At 45.6% G+C, this 20,000-nt stretch overlaps 1 protein-coding gene across 9 annotated transcripts in view; it reads right to left on the bottom strand.

The window, feature by feature from the left end:
- The window catches only part of ctnnd2b (catenin (cadherin-associated protein), delta 2b), a 120,459-nt gene that overhangs the window by 76,791 nt on the left and 23,668 nt on the right, over positions 1-20,000 (bottom strand). For 7 of the 9 annotated variants that reach the window (XM_086171861.1, XM_086171864.1, XM_086171866.1 and 4 more), the window contains exon 3: positions 6,804-6,916. In XM_086171861.1, the coding sequence (XP_086027987.1) occupies positions 6,804-6,916 (113 nt within the window). Of the gene's footprint in view, positions 1-6,803; positions 6,917-10,759; positions 10,934-20,000 lie in introns of those variants that run through there. The other 2 variants (XM_086171867.1, XM_086171869.1) reach the window with 2 other exon arrangements.

Raw genomic sequence — 20,000 nt, 5'->3', positions numbered from 1 at the left:
TGCTGCTCGATCGCCGTTTTCGGCTGCATATTTCACTCCTTCCGGCTTGTAACCTGCAGAATATGATTTTCTTTTGTTCAGCCCTTCTAAGATGTTTTTATAAGTTAGCGCAAATGTTGAAATGATCAATTTTCATCCGTACAGAAGTCGCCGGTAGCATCTTTTTTCACAACGCACTTCTGCCGTGACCCGCCCCCGCTGAATTCTGATTGGTTGGCGTGTGTGTGTGTGTGTGTGTGTGTGTGACGATCACACACAGAGCAAAAAAACTGCGACTTATAGTCCGAAAAATACGGTATTCCTCCTGCGACCGCTGACTGTCCACTTCCTGTCCGACCGAACACGGGCCTCCCTTATAAGCACGGCGTTAATAACGTTATCATCATAAATCAATAAACGCGTCTATTTCGTTGATAAGTACCCGTCGTTTGATGTTCACAATAAAAGCTTTGTGGAGCGACGCGGGATGGCGGACCTAAACAACATGGCGGATGTTTATCGGGCGATTAAACGTCGCCCCGGGTCTCGTCAAAGCAACGAACGGCTAAAGTGGCTAATAAACAAAGTCTTGGCATTTGCGGGAGAGGGGGCGGCGTGCACGTTACGTCCGGATTAATATTCATGGCAAATCGGACAGCATGACAAAAGGGAAACAAGCTCACACACACACACACACACACACACACACACGGTGCAGTCGATACGACCCTTCCGTGCTGTCACACTCGACAAGGGCTGCGTCGGCGTCCGCTCCTTCGCCGGGGAAGCACCGGCGGCTAAACTGCCAGCGTAACCAAATTCATTTACCCGTAAAGTCATTAAGCTGCTTAACAAGATCGCGGCGGTAAATCACAAGATAGCGCCGCCGCTCTTGTTTGCCGCCGCCGTGTTTCCCGAGAATTAAGAGGAAAAATAAATAAATGATTACATGTCAGATCGGATGAGGCCCGATAAGCAGTCGACGCGACAATAATACTACTGCTGCTACCGCTACTTCTACTACGCTTGCTAACAACCAAATAAATATATTAGTTAGAGATCATTTTAAATTAAATTTAAATGTATTAAAATAAAAACTAAAAAGAGATTATTTTAAATTAAATTAAATTAAATTAAATTAAATTAAATTAAACTAAATTAAATCAAATCAAATTAAATGAAATTAAATAAAAATTAAATCAAATCAAATTAAATGAAATTAAATAAAAATTAAATCAAATTAAAAAATTAAATTAAATTAGATTAAATCAAATCAAATTAAATTAAATCAAAATAAAATAAAATAAAATAAAATAAAATAAAATAATATCAAATTAAAATTAAATTAAATCAAATTAAATTAAACCAAATTAAATCATATTAAATTAAATCAAATAAAAATCAAATTAAATTGAAAAATTTAATTAAATTAAATTAGATCAAATTAAATCAAATCAAATTAAATCAAAATAAGATAAAATTAAATTAAATTAAATTAAATTAAATTAAATTAAATTAAATTAAGATAAAATTAAATTAAATTAAACTAAATTAAATCAAATCAAATTAAATCAAATTGAAATAAAATTAAATGAAAAAATTAATTGAATTACATTCCATTAAATCAAATCAAATTTAATGAAATCAAATTAACATGAGATTAAATAAAAAAAAATAAATTAAATTAAATTAAATCAAAACAGAAAAATAAAAATAAAATATTTTGGCAATAAAATCTGTAGAAATGAAATCATTGATACTGAACTGCTCTTCTCATTTTGCAGTGGATTCAGGGATTGTGGTTTCAGTGAGTTTTGAGATTGTAGTGCTTTGGATGTGTTTCTGTCCTCAACCTTTTCCATGGCTACCCTGCTTTAAGCCTTACAATGAGTGTGTGTGTGTGTGTGTGTGTGTGTCTCAGCGGGCGGACAAGCCATTCCGATTAGAGGACAAATGTCGCTAACACGAAGAGCCAAGAGCAGCAGACTCACGACCGGCCCAGGGAGCTGGACGCTCCTGGTCCCGCACGGCGGCGTGGCGACCTGCATGCCAGCAGAGCTCAGACGGCCTGCGTTCATGTGTGTGTGCGTGTGTGTGCGTGTGTGTGTGTGCACGGCCCCGTGTTCAGAGCTACAGCGGAAGCTGATCCATCAAGATGCTTGTCAATCATCCATGCTAATATGGGGTTGAGTCATGTGGGCGTGGCCTCGGAGGCGTCGTCCAATCAGACGGCTGGATGAACGCGAATCACAAGATCGATTCTTATGACGAAACCCCGTCTCTTAAACACGATTTCAATCTTTAGATGAATATCATTTGCCGTTTTGATGATTTTCAATTGAATTATTCATTTCGCGTCATTTCATGCCAATTACTCCTTTCATTAATTATTATTGATTTTTGGGAAGTTTTTTTGACTGTGTTTTTTTTTTTTTTGTAGTTAACTCCCATTAAATGAGCTGAAAAGAATAATAAAAAAAAACAAAAAGAAAAAAAATCAGCGGGAGATTAATTCAGCGGTACTAAATCTAAATCCACTAATCAGCTAATTGTTGCCGCTCTAATCTTGTTAAACCTCAGCTGTAGGTTGACGGAGCCGCGAGAAGAAAAACAACACGACGCCTGCGACCGCCGTTGTTTCCTCCGCGCTAATTTCTCCCTTTTTCACTCTTTCGGATTCTCGCCGCCTCCCCGAACCGTCTGTCAATCACCCCGACACCTTGATCTGAGCTTCAGGGAGCATCAGCTGTGAAAACTTCGTTGCTCTTAATTCTATTAATCTCATATCGTAAAACAAACATGGTAACCGTGACGACTGTTACACAGTAATGCAGTAATGCAACTATCTTTCTGAGGATATTTTGGATGTAGGGTTTTCGAATCGGTGAAGTACAGCATGGAGTCGTCGGCAAACGGGCGTATATTATTATCGAAATATCAAAAGAGTCGATTTTGCGATTTGCAAAATGTCGGTCCTCTGGACAGCTTCCAACTTCTGCTTTATGTGTGATAAAAAGGTTATATTTTGCCCGCTGCAAACGTACACATCCGTTGGAAAATCATGCTTTTACCGCCGATATTAAGCAGCGTTGCGGGTAAAACGGGACAAAAAGACGTATTCATATTCTCCCTCAAAGGGACTTCGATATATGGCTCCCCTGTAATGCACAACAAAGTGATACTTTCAGGCTCCTTTTGAAAATTCTTCAAAAGTCGCCTCTTCTCTTGTAAAATGACCTGAACCGCTATGTAAAAAAAAAAAAAAAAAAAAACGTCAACAAGACGTGAAAAGGAATATCTATGCTACCCGCCACGTGCTTTTACTCCATCAATACTCCGAGCTATTCAGGGTCGGGTTACCTGAGTGCCGTTTCTCATGTAAAAGTACGTTGCGGATGATTATCGGGCTGCGAGGGGAGGATAATGGGGACGTAGCGAAGTCTGAGGTACAATCGGAATACATTAGCGCTTCGGCGGCGGCGGCGCTGACATGCTATTATCATGGTAATTCCCTCTCTCGGCGCTCTTTCTCTCGCCGTCATCGATCCGGGGCCGGAGGAAATGCCAATTTATCGCTTAACCTTTCTGCGTGGAGGTCGGAACGGCCCCTTTGAGTGAAAATCGGCGGCGCGTTAAGCTCGCCGGGGACGAGGACGACGACGCTCTGTTTTTTTTTCCAGTCGCGCGCTGGATCGGCGTTTCGGGTTTGAAGAGATGGAGCGGCGCCATATGCCGGGGCCGACGACCGGTGACCCGCGGTGACTGATTAAAACGGGAGACAAAGGCAGCGCCCAGGACCTCATTAGCACCTCTGAAAGTCTTTATCCCTGCCAACAACAAGAAGAGCGCATTCCCGAAAGCGGCGGCACCGCCCATCGCCACTCGCCGCCACTTGACACTCATTCAGAGTCTCTTTCCTGTGGATTAACCCGCCTATCTGGGGATGTTTCCATTATCTGCGGATGATTCGAATGAGTTGGCCCATTTGAATACTAAAGACAATCACAGTTACCTCTGGAGGCCCTCTATCTTAAACCAATGGGAAAACACACACACACACACACAGATTTCTTTGACGCTTTTGTTCTCCGAGGTGCAGGAATAGCCTCGGTAAAACTTAACAAGGACCGAAACCCCGGCACGATACCGGACGTTCCCATTGGTTACAAAAAGTACTACAAATGTAAAAGGGTGCAGGGAGAGCGGCTTTAACGCATTTTGGTGGTGACACACATTCATCCTGCACACAGGGGGGAGGCGGGGCTTAACCTGGACCGGGTCACCTGTCAATCACAGAGCCTCGTTTAGAGAAAAACAACCGTTCTCCAACTGTTTGTGGACCGTGGGAGGAAGACGGGGAACCTGGAGCAGAACCAAAGACCTTCCAAGAAGTTGTAAGCAGCTAACGGGACGCTAGTTAGCAACACGGCTCCAAAACAACTGCACATCACCGTCGTAGGTGTCCAGATACGTCTATAGAATAGAAGATATGAATATTTTGCTCCTTTCCAGGACGTGCTAGCTTAGCTTCATGAAGAGAGCAGAATAAGGAGGCCTGTTCGCCTCACAGCGCCGCCAAAATCTCCCCGCCCGATTGGTCGCCGCTGATTTAAACGGTGGGGACGCCCGGTCCCCCGGGACAAGCGGCGGCGGCGGCGAATAAAACTATTCAGATCGGTGTGAACGGTCATGTTTCCGAGGTAATTGAACGATAAATCCCTACGACGTATCAGCCGCCGCGGGCCGCGGCGCGCTACCGTCGTGGGCCCGGCGCGATCGGCCGATCCATTTGTCCGTCGGGGTAATTACCTCCGAGTGGAGCGGAGTGGATGGCCTATAAAAAAGCAGCTGGATGGGAAAAGCTCCGCTGCTCGCTAAACAATAAAACCCATCTCATCAGCTTAGCGAGATGGCAGCCCTTTATTCCTGCCGTCTGATGAAGTGGAAAACACGGGGTCTATTTTATTTTTGTGATCCGCGCCTCCTCCTCTTCCTCCTCGCCGGCTGTCCGGCAGAGGTAAATAAAAGCGGCTAATTACGCCGGTGAATGAAAGCGTTCCCGGGTTTTTGTCGCTGCGATCCAGATTGGCATGAGAATCGCGTCGCCGGAGGACGGGCGATTACCGGGATCCCGGCTCGCTTTTGTTTTTAATGCGCCGATTGTTTAATGACGTCATGGCGTGAGAATCCGTCCCCGAAGACGTCGGCGGTAGGGATCTCCTGACCAATCAGCTTCGGCTTTAGCTTCCAATCATCCGCCATGTGAGCGCCCACGCTAAAATAAAAAAATCCGCTCATAGCAAGCTCTCTTTTCTTGTCCGCAAATGAATATATATTGCTCTCGTCTGCTTCTTTTTGCCTCCAGACCCAGAAATCAGATCTGTTACCGCGGAAATGAGAGTGCGGCGCTAACTGTCTTTAGCGGCAGCTAACGGAACGTCATTAGAAGGCGGGATCCTAAGTTTTCAATGACACGCGGTGACATTGAATCCCGGGTCTTTCCGCCGAGATGACACCGGCAGATACCAGATTCATATCGGAGATATTTTCCACGTCTGAATGAGGCCTGAAACGGATCCGGGATTATAAAAATTCACTCGGCTCCTTCGTCTCCCCTCCGGCAATTTCACGATACGTTAATAAAAATCAAGATTCGGGTCTTTTTTTTTTTTTTTTTTTGACAAAGCGAGTGACGACCAGCGCGCTGACACATCCGTCCTTGAGAGACCGAGGGTACGTTGGAAGGGGGGGTCGTTCTCGGCTGACGCCCCGAATCGCGCCTCGCGGCGTGACGATGCTACAAATGCTGCGACGCTACGGCTACAACGCGCACACCGGTGGTTAGCGTGAAACCGCGTTACACCGATGCTAATCACCCGGCACACTCTCTCCTCTTTGATTATTTTTCTTACACGACGGGGGCGGGGGGGTGGGCGCTTTGTGTCACCATGGCGACGAAAACGGACATCACCCCATTGGGCGAGACGCCGTTAGCTGCAGCCAAACGGCAACCGACGCACAAGCGTATTGAAACCTTATCAGCCGCCGTCCTGCTAATAAAGGTTATTGAAAAGTCCGCGTCGGAGCATCAAATATGAATCGCAAGCCGATCTTTGATCACATGATCAAACGGAGACGTAAACCCGGCTGACGTCAAGGCTTCTTTTCAAGTCCAACCCCCCCCCCCCCCCGTGACTCGCGGCCTGGGACCGCCGCTCTGCGCCGCCATTTTCAACCACTTGAACTCTAAGTGACGTCTTCAGTCGCGGGGAAGCCGACGGGAGCCGCCGCGCTTTGATTTCCCTGCTTTTCCCCCGAACGCCTCGCCTGCGACTCGGGGAAATGTGCATCAAAACGACGGACGAACCTCAAACGCCTGTTTTCTTTTCGTCAGGCTTCACCGGACCTGCTAAAACGTGACGTGGACTCTAAAAAAAAGGCAGTAGTTTCCCGCCTACATTACCCAGGCTTGTGAAAGATTGAATATTTGAAATATGAATGAGTGAGTTGCATGTCTCTGGGCGAGGCCTTCTGATTGGCAGGTCTCTCGTCCAATGACAGCAGGGCTAGGCTTCAGGCTCCTCCTCCCACCCTGACTGCAGGATAGGACGTATAGATAGTGAATGAATGAAAAAGCGCTACATGTTAGCACGCCTGCCCGTAGCTTCCTGATCCCGCCACCTCGCTCGCCGTTGATCCCACAGCAGCGCCGCGCACATTTTGGACCCAGATCAAGCGGCTTTAATATAACCAGCTGGAAAGACCAGTCGGCAGCACCGACACACACAGGTATTGCACACACACACACACACACACACACACACCTGATGCTAGTCATGCTTCCAGTCTCAGAGCCAAGCTTGCATCTCTCCAGCTGACTGGCAACGATCTGTCGTTCGGCTTCCAGCTCCCTGGTCAGACGCTCGAACTGCAGCTCCTGCAGGGAGAGAGAGGAAGAGACGCAGTGAGAGAGGATTTCTGGATGTCTGGTCAGCCTGACGTTCAGGCCGGAGGGAAAAAAACATCTCCTGCTTTTGTCTTTTTATTAGAAAACCTCACGCGGGAAAGTGCAGGACGCTTAGCGTTGAACGTCAATTTTTATGCTCTGATCCTCCATGTTTACCTGCAGATGCACACACACACACACACACACAAACACACGGAGTGTGTGTCCAACCCCCCCCCCCGACAACTTACGAGCCAGCAGAGTCGGGTATAAAGTATCGCTTTAAAAAACGGGAGAGAAAGAGCGCTTTTATTTCGCGAGCGGACGACGTGACTGCTGCAAGGAGATCTAGCGCCAGCGCTAATGCTAATAATTCAAAATGAAATACTTGTTGTTTTCAAAAGGGATTCACAATGAATAGAATCCAGCCATTCTTTCTCACCGGCATGGAGGAGACAGTCGGGAACAACTGGAGGGTTCGTTGTCTCGCCCAAGGACAATTTCAATCAGCGATATTCAACATGAATAAAATCGGATCAACCTGATGCAGAAAACCCAAAGCAAAATGCTTTTCTTTTTTTTTTTTTTTTTTTTTAAATATTTTGAAAATATTCTCTTCTTTATTTTCAGTTTCTTTTGAACCTGTGATATTTAAAAAAAAAAAAAAAACACGGTTATCGCCGTTCGGCTTTTTCTCATCTCCGGACGTGACCGTCGCCCTCCTGCTGGTTTTCCAGGGAACATTTAATTTCCCTCCTCAATTTTTCCAGCGGGTGTTTTTTTTTTCGTGACGTCTCGACAATCGGCGTCCTTGCCGCGACCCGGAAGCGGGACGAGCCCCGCGTGACTCCCCGGGCCCTTGGAACCCTGCCTGCGTCGGATCCTCCGCAATAAGCGCTAAACTCTAATTAAGTGGCGCGCAAAACAAACAAACCGTGGATGACAGCCTCCCCCCCCCCCCCCCCCCCCCGTCAGCTGCCGCCGTCATTACGGCTGATTAAACCTCGCCGATTTCACCAAATTATGCAAAAGACAAATTAATCCGGTTGGATGAGTTCAACAAAAATTAATAAAGAAATCGGTGGAAGACGACGCCGATGTTTGGGGTTATCACGCAATTTGGTTCCCCCTGATTGTAAAAAGCGTGAGATGGTGCTAATAGTGTTTATACTTCAATTTGTCTGAGTCGCCATTCAAAATCCACGACGGGTGATTCCGAATTTATTGATCTATTTTTTTAAGGGGAACTTTCTTTTGGAGATTTTATGATACGTTACAGTACATTTAATTATTTAATTTTTCCTTTTTTTTTTTTTTTTTTTCCATGAAATTTCTGTCCGATATTTAAGGAAATGTCACACGACTGTAGAAAAAAAAAAAAAAAAAAAGATAGAAAAAAAGATAGATAGCTAGCCAGCTGAATCAATCAATCAGTTGATAGTTAAGTAGGTAGCTTAATTAGTAGGTAGGTAGTGAGGAAGGTGGATGGATAGATAGATAGTGTGTAACCACGGCGACGCCTGCCCTGCCTCGTATCGGTGCGCATCACCAGAGGTGAAGACAAAGTCAGACGATCAATCACTTTCTAATAACATGATCATTTGAACTTCCCTCCATCCGTCACGGCACGCCGGCGGCCATTAAGGGGCGGAGGACGTCCGTCCGACTCGCCATGGCGACCGCCGAGGAGGAGGGCCAGTTCATGGATGGGATGTTAAAACGGCTGATGACGCCCCGGGCCCCTAAAGCCCCGTCACCATCCCCAACCCATAATGACACAGCTCCATTATAATGAATCATTAATGTAATAATTTAACAAATCAAATTGGCAATTTCACTGTAATTACACATCATCTACTCTTCATTGCACACACACACACACACACAATGTAACGGTGTAGGTGTGTGACTGACACACGTGTGCGCACACATGCACGTATACACACACTGTGTTCAGCGCAATGTCAGAGTAACGTGAAGTTTCTGCAGTTCTGCAGTACTAGATTACTTCAGGAGGCATAGAAATACAGCGATCCTAATTCGTTCCTATTTAAAATGCTTAATTTCCATAAAAAGCGTCTTCTTTCTGGGTTCAGCGCCAATTAAGATGATGCGACGGTGTCATGGAGTTTGCTTGGCGCGTACCGCGTGAATTTCCAATTTTGATTTTCTCGCTCTCGTATTGGTATCATGAATTTTTTCCGTATTTCAATTAAAAAATTAATATATAAAGTGATTCCTATTGTAAGGAGCCGCTGTCCTGCCATATGACAAAAATACTCACTACTCGAAATAACTCAAAAAGCGGAATGTTATATTACAATATTATAGGGAGTACTTTTATAAACATATAGATTTGAGTGTTCTCATGCAGCAGTTTGTGTGGTGTAGCTAGTTTTTACATACATAAACATACTTTACTGTATATGTAGTAGTACATTGGTGCATTAGTACACCTCAAATGATCTCTTTCTAGGATTTTAAATAAATGAACAGTTTAAACATCAGGATATTAGAGTGTTTCATGCCAAGTCGAATAAACACAGATACTCAAAGTACAAGTACCTTGAAATTGTAACGAGGTAAAATACTCGCACTCAGTTACTTCCCACTGCTGAGTCTCTTACTGTTTGATAAAACACAGAGAAGCAGTGTGATCATGCTAGTGTGTTGCACACACACACACACACACACACACACACACACACACACACACACACACTAAATATACTCAGTAACTAAGTCTCTTACTTCTTGGTGTTTCTGCACAAAAAGCAGTGTGATGATGTCAACGTGCTGCGCACACACACACACACACACACACACACAGGCACAAACACATAAACACACAGCTATGGAGTCTCCATAGAGCCAACTGGGTTTGCTTAACAGTGAAAGCAACATGCGGACATGTTTACACAACAAACGGAGGGCTGAGGATGTGTTTACAGGGCGTGGGAAAGTGCAGCGACGCCGCTGAGCAGAGGCAGAAGGAAGGATCATCTGCCTCACTCAGGTGACACATGGAGTTGATTATATAGTAGATCAGACGAGGACATCTGGGCTGAGCAGAAGCCGATCTGGATCTAGTTAAACGAAACTGTGAAAGCGGTTTCCAGCTAATCAATTTCATGAGAACGTGGGATCAATAAATTGACAATTAGTTGACTTTGAACAACCAGGAAAATGGAAACAAACGATGTAATGCTAGAAACACCCAGACTTGGCTTGAGTAAGTCAAAGAAATAAGTTCAAGAAATTGGTTGAAAAATAGCAATAAATTAAATAATTGAAAGAGAAATCACAACAATAGGAATACTTCAAGAATTACCTGAAATGAGGAAATAAAACTTCTATTTAAAAAAAACCAACAAAAAACAAAAACAACCAGTGACATCGTCAGTCACCGGATCTCGTGATGTATCGCGATATCTTGGTAGTCACCTGTGACCTTTGACACCGCGGTATCCCGAGACAAAAACAACAACAAATAAATCCGTAGAAGAAAATTAAACAAAAATGGCGGCCAATTGGGGGTCTCCGACAGAAAGTAGGGCTACTGGAACCCCCAGACGGAGAACTCAAAAACCGGACGAGACTTTCGGTTGTGGGGAAAAAAAAAGTATCCAAACAAAAGACACACACACACACTCACACACTCACACACACACACACACTCCAACCAGGCTAGCGGAGGGACACCTGTTACGGCGGAGGAATCCGGCGCCGCTCAAAGTGCCGTTAGCTTAAACGAAAGGATGAATGAAGAGGAGAGGGAGAAGAAAAAAAAGAAGAAAAAAGAAGAAGAAGAAAAAGAAGAAGGAAAAGACGAACCTTCACGTGGACCATAGTTCACCATGGAAGCCCAACCCGACGCCTCTTGCTCTCTTTTTCTCCGTTCTTCCTCTCCTTCTTCCCGTTCTTTTTAAGCTAGCCTCCGGTCAAAGAACGGACGAAAACAAGAGAAAGATACTCTTCATCCTCTCTTTTTGAGAGGGGAAAAAAAACAACTCGACAGTGTCATGTATCCCCGGGGAGAGAGAGAGAGAAGGAAAGGAAAAAGAGAGAGAGACTACAAGTGTCACTTAATCCGACCCCTCTGTCTCCATGCGCGCTCCCGTCGGCGCGCACGCGGACGCGCACGCCCGGTGCTCGCCGAGGCACAAAGGTCGCCATGGCAACGGAGCATTTCCAAGCCCCGTGGCATTATTAATGCAACGTTGCATCACAATGGTGCCTCCCACCGGCCGGGGAGCCCGCCGGTCACTTTGTCACAACACTCGCGCACACACACACACACACACACACACACACACACATGCATATACACGTGCACACGCGTACACACACTGTTCTCTAGACCACCTGCACCACCACCCCTTCCCTCCCTCCTCCACCAAATGCAATGAAGGAGATTTGCAGACGAGTTGGAAAAAGATGTGTGTGTACACACACACACGTACACACACACACACACACAGACTTATGGCGACACACTAATTGATTCACACACACATATGCATGCATACTAATGTGTGTTTTCAAGTCTCAGTGTTAGCATAAACACACACACACACAGATGCACACACTTAAAGCAAAGTCATGCCTGCGCAAGTAAATGCCAACACACTGGAGTGTTAGCCGTGCACACACACACACACATGGAGCAAAGACACACACATGCAGGCATACAAACACACACACACACAAGTAGACGTACACACAAATTTATTCATGCTGACATGTGCACACGTACTAATGTGTACTTCCAAGCCACAGCGTTAGCACACACACACACACACACACACACTCACACTAAAAGCAAAGTCATGCCTCCATGCAAGCACATACATGCCAACACACTTGAGCATTATCTTTATCCGCACACACACACACACGCACGCACACACTCGCAATGTTCCGCCTCAGTGGAGTTCTATGGGCCGAAGCGGAGTGTACGGAGGGGGGAAAGAACATTGAAATAAGTTCGAGCAGAAACACACACACACACAGCTGGGTCACATCAGAATATAGGACACACACACACACACACACACACACACACTCTCCTCCGGTTCCAGCCGGCGTGCTGAGTCACCGCCTCCCTTTAAGTCATTTCCACCCAAACACACCTGTTTTGTCCGGCTTCTGGTCTGAACCAGAGCGGCCATTTTTTTTTTTAGAACAAAGAAGCAAAAGTACACGACAATCGGCTTTTTATAATCATATCGTCCCCGAGAGTTCAGGGAAATCAGCTTTGCCGTCGGGACGACGTTTTTTGAGGTTAAACCGCAGTCAGTTAGCGAGGCGGCTAGCTTAAAGCGCCCCGCCGGCTAGCTGCAAAGCTTCTCATTAGCCCGTTCGTCACCCACCACAACCCCGTTCATTTTAAAAAATCCGGCTTCCTTTTGAAATTCAAGAAAAAAGAATTTGTTCCACCAACTAAAATACACTTTTGACACTTTTGAAAATTATTTTTTAGCTTGTCAGGCTACTGAACTGAAATGTAGTGAATGAAAACCATGTTAGCTTCGCTATTAGCCGTTCAGTACTATATGTGTAATTATGTTAGCATGTTTGCTTCCTGACTATCATCCGAATGGTACCGGCTATATTTTCGGGACAAGAGCGCCAACCACCGTGAAAACTCGACGAGTAATCAGGAATTAGCCTTAGCATTAGCAAAAGAAGACCTTCACAGATGCGTCGCAAAATTGATTTCCTCACCAGCTTGCAGTAAAAGTGGTAGTTGGAGCCCATGACGGGAAGCTCTGCGTCCTGACCAAACCCCAACCAAGGTTTGCAGCGTGCACGCGGAAAACGCCTGCATCCCTTCATTTCTTTATTCAAATCAGGCTCAGCTGCTGTCCGCGCAGCAAAATCTGATTTAAATATATTTAATTTTTTGTTTTTTATGTATTAAATTTAATATTCATTTCAAACGTTCTCTATTTCACGTGGGATTGGACAAGACAGGGCTTCGTCTTTTTTGTACAGCGTGAATAAAAGTAGTTTCGCCAAATACGCCCTCATTTGGTGTGCATGTGTGTGTGTGTGTGTGTGTGCACGATTGCAACTTATGGAAATGTGCATGAAATGACTTCTAATAATGGTTGTCCATAGATAAAGCAGGTGATTGTTTAAATTGCTAAGCTAGCTGGCATGCTAAGCTAGCCAACATGCCCTAGACGATGAAACCGTGACGTCTTGTTATTTCAAATGAATAATCCTTCATTTGGTGTGCAGGTGAGTGTGTGTGTGCACGAGTGCAACTTATGGAAATGTGCATGAAATGACTTCTAATGATGGTTCTCCATAGATAAAGCAGGTGATTGTTTAAATTGCTAAGCTAGCTGGCATGCAAAGCTAGCCAACACGCCCTCGACGATGAAAGCTGCCGGTTCCTTCCAGGGTTACGGAGCATTAACGCACCCACGCGTCCATCACCAGGGAATGGCGTGTGTGTGCCTCTGTGCACATTGAAGTGTGTGTGTGTGTGTGTGTGCCTGTAATGATATCTTGCTAAGCAAATTAGCACGGGTAAAATAATAAAAAAAAAAAAAAAGCACAATTATCTTTGTCCTAATGAGCAGGTTCTACGAGCGAGCGCTTGGCGGCTGATTGCGTTACCGAAGATCCCGCTGAAGTCCGAGCCCATTACGGACGGGCGACGGTGCGTTGGCGTGCCGCCGCTGGCTTGCAGGAGCAGACTGGCCTCCATTAAAGCAATTAGTAAAGTAAAATAAACGACTGTAAGATTGGGTGGGCTGCAGAGGGAGCAGCCATGTAACGTGTGTGTGTGTGTGTGTGTGTGTGTGTGTTCCCACTCTTCTCGTGCAAAGCGGTCTAATTGTGCCCCGTAGTGTTCTCCTTGGCATTTAGTGGCTTCAAAAAAAGCAGGACCCCCATGTTCGATGAGAAAATGTCACGCTAGCTGTGCGGCCGGGGCCGCCGCCGCTGTCTGGAGCCTTTTGTTTTCCGGGCCAAAAAATGATTAGGGACGTCCATTCGGGGAAGGAGACGAATCCCCGGGAGCCGAGGAGGAAAAAGGAGGGAGGGAGATGGGAGGATAGAGCTCATGGAGGGAAGAGGAAGGAAGGTGGAATCAGGTTTAAGGGTTTTTGTCCCACGGAGGGGGTTTGTGAAAGACCCGAGCGATGGCGGAGGTCACCAAAACACCCGGCGGCCTCGCTAGCCGTGGGCACGGGCCGGAGCGTCGCATACAAACACAGCAGGGAGAGTGAAGCCCACATCCTGTATTTGGGGCATCGCACAGATCTACAGATGAGGTGGAGCGGGAGGTGGTAGCAGGGGGGGGGGGGGGGGGGGGTCCTATTTCTATTTAAAGCTGCACACTAGAAGCAAAAAAAAGAAGAAAAAAAAAAAAAGAAAAATCAGTCGGACATCACCGTTCCGCAGCCGTTAGCATCGGTGGCGGGGTCGATAAAATCATCAAAAAAAAAGGGAAAATAAGGAACATTAATATTGACGATATGAAATTAAAATGGAAAATAATGCGTGCAGTTCCGCCTTTTGGCCACTAGGGGCATTTGCATTAATCCCAGGGCTTCGTCTGATTCTGTAAAAAGCTGGAAGATATAAAGATGCGTCCCGTCTGATCGGGCTGACAAGCAGAGGGGAACCATCACCACTTCATCAGAATGAATTAAAGAGAGCGGCCCCTGCGGTTTAATAACCCTGGAGAGGAGAGCAAATACCGCTTATTAGATAAACAGAGAAACGGTCCGCGAAGGTATAATTGTCCGGGAGGCGGCGGCGTGTCGGATCCCAGCCGCTGCGACAAAAAGGAAGACGAAAGCAGGCGATGGATATTGACCAGGACCTCAAATAGAGGGCGTTAGCGTGTCGAGCTAACCGCTACACGTGCAGAAAGTGACGTCCAATCAGAGGTCCTTGAACATAATCCGTTCATTCATTCATCCGTTTATTGTCTGGCGTTGAGCCATCACAACGTTGTTGTTGTGAGGAAAAGAATGCTCGCCATCCTTGATGACGTGTACTTGTTTCCGTGGTAACCCACCATTGTGTCACCGTGAACAATATGAAAAACAACGCGGTCTTACTTCAGAAATTAGCACGGCTTCTCCATCATGTATGTCAGTATCGGCGCTAATGCTAGCATATGCTAGGTCTTGAGTAGCTAGCTAACCTGATGCTACATGCTAACACTTCGTCATCCCTTAAAGGAATCGGAAAATCCGGTCTTTGGTAACCCAGATAACTTTGTTCCCGTCTGTGACCAATCAAAACGCCATACCAGAGGAGAAGTGCATTTAGGCTACGCGAGCGAGCGAGATGGAAAGTAACGTCACCCGTCGTGGCGCTACTATTTCCCGTTTTCCCTTCAAATCCGCCGCAAACTCAAGAGTGGCACTTGTTTTATTCATGCCTGATAAAAATAGTGGCCGTAAAAGCGGGTTTCACCAGGCTGATGTGCGGTTAAATAAACAATGACACCGCCGACGTCACTTACAGGACCATTTCCTGCCACCGCGACGCACGACGCGGCGGTACCGAACTCACATTCATTCATTCATTCATTATCTATTCCACTTATCCTGCTCTTAGAGCGACGGGGGGGAAGGTAGAGAGGGGGCGGAGCTTATCTTTGCGAAAATCGGCCAATCGCCCGTTCGCTCTGTCATTCCGAGACATACAAGGTTCGCTCCCTCGTGAGGCCGATAGCAGGTTAGCAACCAGAAGAGGCCGACGAGGCTAAAAACAATCTCTGATTCTTCACATGCGTTTGTCCATCGTCTCGATAAATGAATCAATATTTGATGCACTTCGAAACCGCTTCATGAATATCTAAACTTTTGGAGGGGGATTTAATGAGGCGTCGAACGCCGGACAAATCTTAATTAATCCTTATTAAACAGAGGCGGGGAGCGGCGGCTAAAGACCGACGGCCTCGCCGGAGCGTCCGCTATCATCTCACCGCCACGGCAGGAAAACAAAACAATTAAAAGCCGGCACAATTAGCGACACGGGGCGGATTGTTCTGGAGAAGAACCCCGTCTTTTTCTCCGCGGTCTCGTAACAGCCACCCTGAGTGAAGCGTACTCCGGTGCGTGAGCGGCGTCGGATGCAAATTACAGGACCAATTAAAAGCGCGACAACCGGCGTCGTTAGCGTTAGCGCCCCTTTCAATATCTGACAGCGGCGGCCGAACGGGAGGCGGGTTTAATTAGCGGCGCGGAGAAATCACCCCGGGTCCGAACCGCCGCGGCGTCAGGTCCACGCCAGTAGCGGGTCGAACCCGAGAGCGGGGTTTTTTTTTTTTTCCGCACGCCAATTAGAGTGAAGAGTCGCGCTGCGTTTCGCGCGATTTGGCGCTAATTACCCCGCCGATCCCAGGCAGCAGGAGACGGCGAGCTCTGCCCGGAGAGTCACTTTTGATTGTTTTTTTTTTCTTTCAGCCTTTTCTTTCCCTCTGCGGCCTCCCGTCCGTCAAGTCCGGGGCGAAGCGGCCGGCGTGACGTTTCTCGTGTTCCGGCGCCGTCGGGGCCTGTTAGCGCGCAGCAGGACTGCCAAAGATGGCAGATGCTACTTTGACGTACTCTGTGTTTGTTTGTTTGTTGGTTTGTCATTCGGGAGTGTTAAAACAGTATACAGGATTGTCTCAGAAAATTAGAATATTGTGATAAAGTTCTTTATCTTCTGCAATGCAATTAAAAAAAACAAAAATGACTTTTTCATGATATGCTAATATTTTAAGATAGGATTTTTGAGTTTTCTTAAGATGTAAGCCATAATCTGCAATATTAAAATAATAAAAGGTGTGCAATCCAGAATGTATGACATTTTTGTTTTTGTAATTGCATTACAGAAGATATTGAACTTTATTACAATATTCTAATTTTCTGAGACAGTCCTGCACATAGTATCCATACATTAGTACACACAGTATGTACAGCGTATACTGAATATATATTCAGTATATACAATATATATGTTGCAAAATTTGTGTATATCTTCAGGTTTTACAAAATATACATATATACAATATATATTCAGTATATACTATATATATATATATGTATATTCAGTGTGTTTACAGCATATACTATATATATATATTCTCTAATTGCAACATATATACACAGTATATATACAGCATATAATGTATAAATACTGCTCAAAAAAATAAAGGGAACTCTCCAACAACACAATGTAACTCCATTATATATATATATTATAAGTCATATTCTTATTCTTATATCTTTATTGTATCACTTAAGTTGGATCAGCCTATAGTGTGTTTTTACACTTTCATTTGAGTGTGACACACTCACACACTGTTCATACATTTGATTTCCTTCGATCATATTTGTGTGGTTTTGTTGTCAGCACATTCAACTATGTAAAAAACAAAGTATTTAATAAGAATATGTCATTCATCCACATTTAGTATGTGTTATTTTAGTGTTCCCTTTATTTTATTGAGCACTGTATATTCACTGTTTACAATATATATACTACTATAAACACAGCATATACTGTATATGTATTGTATATTTGTTTACAGGATATATTGCATATATATTCAGTATATAAATATAACATATATTTGTATATATGATACATGTATATTGCCCTGCAATCCAAGTAAGTCCCTGATTTCTTTTTATCTGATAATCTGAAGTGAAACCCAAGACTGTGCTCAAACCCAGGTTATCGCCATGGCGACGGATAGGGATTGTGCGTTTATGAGCCGCAGCCCGTCGGGGGTCGAGCTTTAGCCGCCGTTCACGGACAAAACGTTTCTTTCATTTCAATCCAATAGGTGTGAAACTATTTTAACGTCCGGCAATTGCGCCCACACACACACACACACACACACACACACACACACATACACAGTCTGTAGACGTGTTGACGGCAGCCGTGATGGACGACAGCGAGGCAAAAGCTGACAGGTGCGATAAATACGACGCTAAACGTCCGATCAATCTCGTGGGCGTTGAAATAAACAGCGGAAAGAAAAATCGGGGTACCCCGGACCCCCCCAAACCCCAAGGCAGGAGTGTGTATCCTTTCACGAGAAGCCCATTGTGGTGCCACGACCTTGGCGTCGTGAAGCCGGGTGAATGGAAGCCACGTGTGTGTGTGTGTGTGTGTCTATGAACACATTTCCCTTCGTTCTTCCTCCAGCCGCCCGGGAGCAAACAGTCTGCGCGGCCTGAACGCGGCGGCCAAAAAAAACGGCTGGCCGGTGAACAAGGAACGGCGGGAGCTGGGTTTTTTTTTTTTTTTTGAAGGCGCGCCAGGAACGCGGAGGAGTCAATTAAAAATGAAAAAATAAAGGAAGGTTTTCTATCGCAGCCCTGAGCGATAAGGCGGGAGCTGATCTAAGGACAGGAAATGAAAGTTCTCGGCCCGGGGAGAGGCTTCGGTCCCGCCGCTGAGGCGCCCCCTGCCCGGCGACACGGGTTAAATCAAAAACAGAAAGTTTGAGAACCCGTTTGGCCGCTGCCGGACGATCAACTCGCGACCTTTAACCTCTTAAGATCTACCTCGAAACCTCTGAAAATGTCCCCGTGTCGCCATGGTTGTTACACAACACGGCCACTAGAGGGCGCTGCAGGGTTCACAAATACAGAACTGGCGGCGAACTGATGTCACGTTACCTTCTTCTTCTCTGTTCTTTCACTTGTACAAACAACAACGCCCTCTGATGGCTCTATTAGCTGCTTTAGCTATGCATCCGCTAGCTCCATGGAAACATAAACAGGAAATGAGCGCGGATGTCGGATATCAGGCTCCACCTCCATGCGGATGTAATATTGATTAGCGCCTTTAGCGCTTTAGCACTGGATTTCTCTAGCCGGTCAAAAAGGGACATGCTAACATTTGCTGCTTTCGGCTATGCGCATGCTAGCTCCATGAAAACACAAACAGGAAATGAGCGCGGATGTCAGACATGAGGCTCCACCCCTATGTGGGTGTAATATTGATTAGCGCCTTTAGCGCTGGACTTCTCTAACCGGTCAAAAAGGGGCATGCTAACATTTGCTTCTTTTGGCGATGTGTCAACTAGCTCCACAATAACATAAATAGGAAATGAGCGCAGATGTTGGACATGAATCTACGCCACTATGTGGTTGTGACATTGATTAGCAATTTAAGCATGCTAGCACTGGACTTCTCCAGGCCGCATGTCATAAAGAGACATGCTAATATTTGCTGCTTTTTGCTACATGTCCGCTCGCTCCATGAAAACATTAACAGGAAATGACCGCAGATGTCGGACATCAGGCTCCACATTTATGTGGGTGTAACATTGATTAGCCTCTTTAGCACTTTAGCACTGGACTTCTCCAGCCGGTCAAAAAGGGACATGCTAACATTTGCTACTTTTGGCTATGCGTCAACTAGCACCACAAAAACATAAATAGGAAATGAGCGCAGATGTCGAACATGACTCTTCGCCTCTATGCGGATGTGACATTGATTAGCGTCTTTAGCGCTTTAGCACTGGATTTCTCCAGTCGGTCAAAAAGGGACATGCTAATATTTGCTGCTTTTGGCTACGTGCCCGCTAGCTCTATAAAAACATTAACAGGAAATGAGCGAAGATGTCAGACATCAGGCTCCACCTCTATATGGGTGTAACATTGATTAGCGTCTTTAGCGCTTTAGCACTTGACTTGTCCAGCCGGTCAAAAAGGGGCATGCTATAATTTGCTGCTTTTGGCTACTTGTCCGCTAGCTCTATGAAAACATTAACAGGACATGAGCGCAGATGTTGGACATCAGGCTCCACCTCTATGTGGGTGTAACAATGATTAGACTCTTTAGCTCTTTAGCGCTTTAGCACTGGACTTCTCCGGCCGGTCAAAAAGGGACATGCTAACATTTGCTGCTTTTGGCTACTTATCTGCTAGTTCCACAAAAACATAAACAGGAAATGTTTGTGGATGTCGGACATGAGGCTCCACCCTTATGAGGGTGTAACGTTGATTAGCGTCTTTAGCGCCCTTAGCACTGGACTTCTCAAGCCGGTCAAAAAGGGGCATGCTAACTATTAGCGACGCCCCCCACATCTCCACTG

Source organism: Fistularia commersonii, chromosome 25 (assembly GCF_037954325.1).
Source record: "Fistularia commersonii isolate RoL2024-O1a breed Wild chromosome 25, RoL_Fcom_v1.0, whole genome shotgun sequence".
NCBI classification, from domain to species: domain Eukaryota; kingdom Metazoa; phylum Chordata; class Actinopteri; order Syngnathiformes; family Fistulariidae; genus Fistularia; species Fistularia commersonii.
Note: the sequence above shows the minus strand (reverse complement) of the source record. Positions and strands in the feature narration are given on the sequence as shown.